The following is a 2,458-nucleotide window of genomic DNA, read 5'->3' as shown; positions in this document are numbered from 1 at the left end:
GTAGAGTAATTTTGAGTAAAATAAAAGTTGTAAAATTAAGAGAATTGTCAAGAAACAATTGTTATTGACTATGTTAAACTGAAGTACATTTATGAAGATGAATTATTGCATTGAAAAGATTAACATAACAGCATCAAGTCTAAGGTCAATACCTCTGCAAAATTAGACTTAATATAACTTTATGTACTTTTATTTCACATGATTCCGAAACACTTTTTTTTTAAATTGAATTTTATTAAATTTATTTAAATTTAAATTTTATTTAAATTTATTAAATTGAACTTGATTATAAAAGAGATATAGGGTAGTGAATTCAACCTAGAAATCTTTACACTGAACGAATAATAGCAATAGAAACCACATAAATTCACTGACTACATACATAACCACATAGAATATCAAATTAGTAATTTTAACAAGTTGTATACACCTAATATAAAGTAATTCCAAGTCACAAGCAAGGAAATTAGTTTCTTTATTCTGAACAAGAACGTGGTATAAGCAAGAACCATGGAGCCCATTTTGAGAAGAGACCAGGACAGAGCTATCAAACAAGGCACAGTATTGACTTGTGTCTTTTTCAAGTACCAGGTCCAAGCGATACCACCAAGCAGCTACATAGAGGAGATAAGACTGACTCAGATTAAAGTTGAAGACATTCTAGCACTGGACAACAAATCTCCCTCTTGAATTAGAGAAAATGAACATAATTTTTTTGTTTTCACAGTGGTTTTCATGTTAAAACCAGATATAACAGCTCCTTCCATTAACTTTGCCTAGCTGCAAGTCTATAGGATAAAAGTCAGGAGGAAAATGATAAATTTTTCAGCAATTATTACGTCAAGACCCTCCCCAGGGGTGAAGGGGTGTGTGAGGCCTCCAGGAGCACTGCTATGCTGTCTGTGCCAAAAATTTCACATACTGCTCCCGAGCTTCGAAATGGTCAGCAGGTCGGTTGTACGCCTTCCACACAGGTTCTCCCACAAACAGCCGCATAGCCTTCACGTAGTCCTTTTTATCCAATGTGAAACGATGATAAATTCCCGCAGGAAGAGTTATCATGTCTCCTTTCTCCATAAAAATCCGGATCCACTTGTCCTCCTTGTCTCATACGTCAAAGTACCCACTGCCTTCCAAGATGTAGCGAATCTCTTCATCCAAGTGTAAGTGCTCTTCGTAAAACATCTTAATCTTTTCTTCATAATTTGGTAGTTTATCTTTGCATATGGTTATTATGTCCATCCAAGAATAATTTCTATCTTTTCGAATCTTTTCTAATTCTGGATCATTCTCGTACTTGTCAGCATCCAGCTTCCAGTAAAGGACCCCGAGTTGGTTCAGCTGCTGCAGGTCGACCGGGCGGCTGGGCTCCGCGCGGTGAGGCAGCTGCGGGTCCTCCTCGGACTCGTCCATGTACCAGGCCTGCACCATGTCGAGGCTGCCCGGGGACACGCGGCCTAGACGCGAGCTGAACGGATTTGCAGCCCTCCGAAACACTTTTAAATTTTATGGATATAATGCTACTCAATTATTAACATGTTTCTTGTTAGTTCATTGGCCCAATATATAGATGAATGACACCAAAATGTTCATTTTATATTAGCTTTGCTCTCTCAATTTTTTTTTTTGGGGGGGGGGCATACCCAGTCGAACTCAAAGGCTACTCCTGACTCTGAACTCAGAAATCATTTCTAGCAGGTTCAGAATACCATATGGGATGCTAGAGATCCAACCCAGGTTGGCTGGGTAAGTCTTCTACCAGCTTTGTTATTGCTCCAGTCTCTCTATATTATATTTTTAACTTTATAATGTTAATTGATCTTGAGTCATAGTTGTTTTTGGAATAGATATTTTCTTGGCAGTAGTGAAAGCAAATGAAGTCTAGATTTATGTAAATTAGTAATCCTGATAAAAATGTGGACTCAATGCTACAGATGTTACAGTGTAGTGTGTAGGGTGTGTTTGTCTTGCACATGATCAGCCTGGGTTCAATCTCTGTCCTATCCAGGATTGATACCTAATTGTAGAGACACTGTAAGCCCTAAGACTGCTAGGTGTGGCCTCTCCTCCCCCTCAAAAAAAAGATTTTAAAAATATAATAAAATAATACTCAATAAATTTACTTCAACTTATTGTTAGGCCAAAATATTTATAATTGGCTTGATAGTTCTGAAAAATAATATAATTGCATATTTAAATTATACCAATATGCTTTGCTCTTGGGAACCCCCAGTCATTAAATTCATTTTTGTGACTTACGAAATGGCTAGTTACCACACTGAACCACTAAACTAGAAGACCATTTTTGAATTTTGACCATAGAATCGCTATCCTTACTTCAGAATTAGGATGGTTTCCAACTGAACTGAGCATCAGATTTACCTGGAAGATATTTTAAGACACAAGTTATTGGCCTCACTGCTGAAACCCATCCAGAGTTTCTGATTCTGTAGATCCT

General features: G+C 37.3%; 1 protein-coding gene across 1 annotated transcript; it reads right to left on the bottom strand.

Moving 5' to 3' along the window:
* Positions 1–580: 580 nt before the first annotated feature.
* LOC126013983 (acireductone dioxygenase-like) lies at positions 581–1,480 on the bottom strand. Its single transcript, XM_049777264.1, has one exon. It carries the CDS (start codon positions 1,429–1,431, stop codon positions 1,108–1,110), a length of 324 nt encoding a protein of 107 aa, XP_049633221.1. The 5' UTR covers positions 1,432–1,480; the 3' UTR covers positions 581–1,107.
* Between the last annotated feature and the right edge of the window lie 978 nt (positions 1,481–2,458).

This window comes from Suncus etruscus, chromosome 7 (genome assembly GCF_024139225.1).
Source record: "Suncus etruscus isolate mSunEtr1 chromosome 7, mSunEtr1.pri.cur, whole genome shotgun sequence".
Classification (NCBI taxonomy): Eukaryota; Metazoa; Chordata; class Mammalia; order Eulipotyphla; family Soricidae; genus Suncus; species Suncus etruscus.
This window is presented reverse-complemented; position numbering and strand designations above follow the sequence as displayed.

Excerpts from the sequence above, each read along its gene's own strand:
- LOC126013983 (XM_049777264.1), bottom strand. The coding sequence starts at position 1,431 with ATGGTGCAGGCCTGGTACATGGACGAGTCCGAGGAGGACCCGCAGCTG.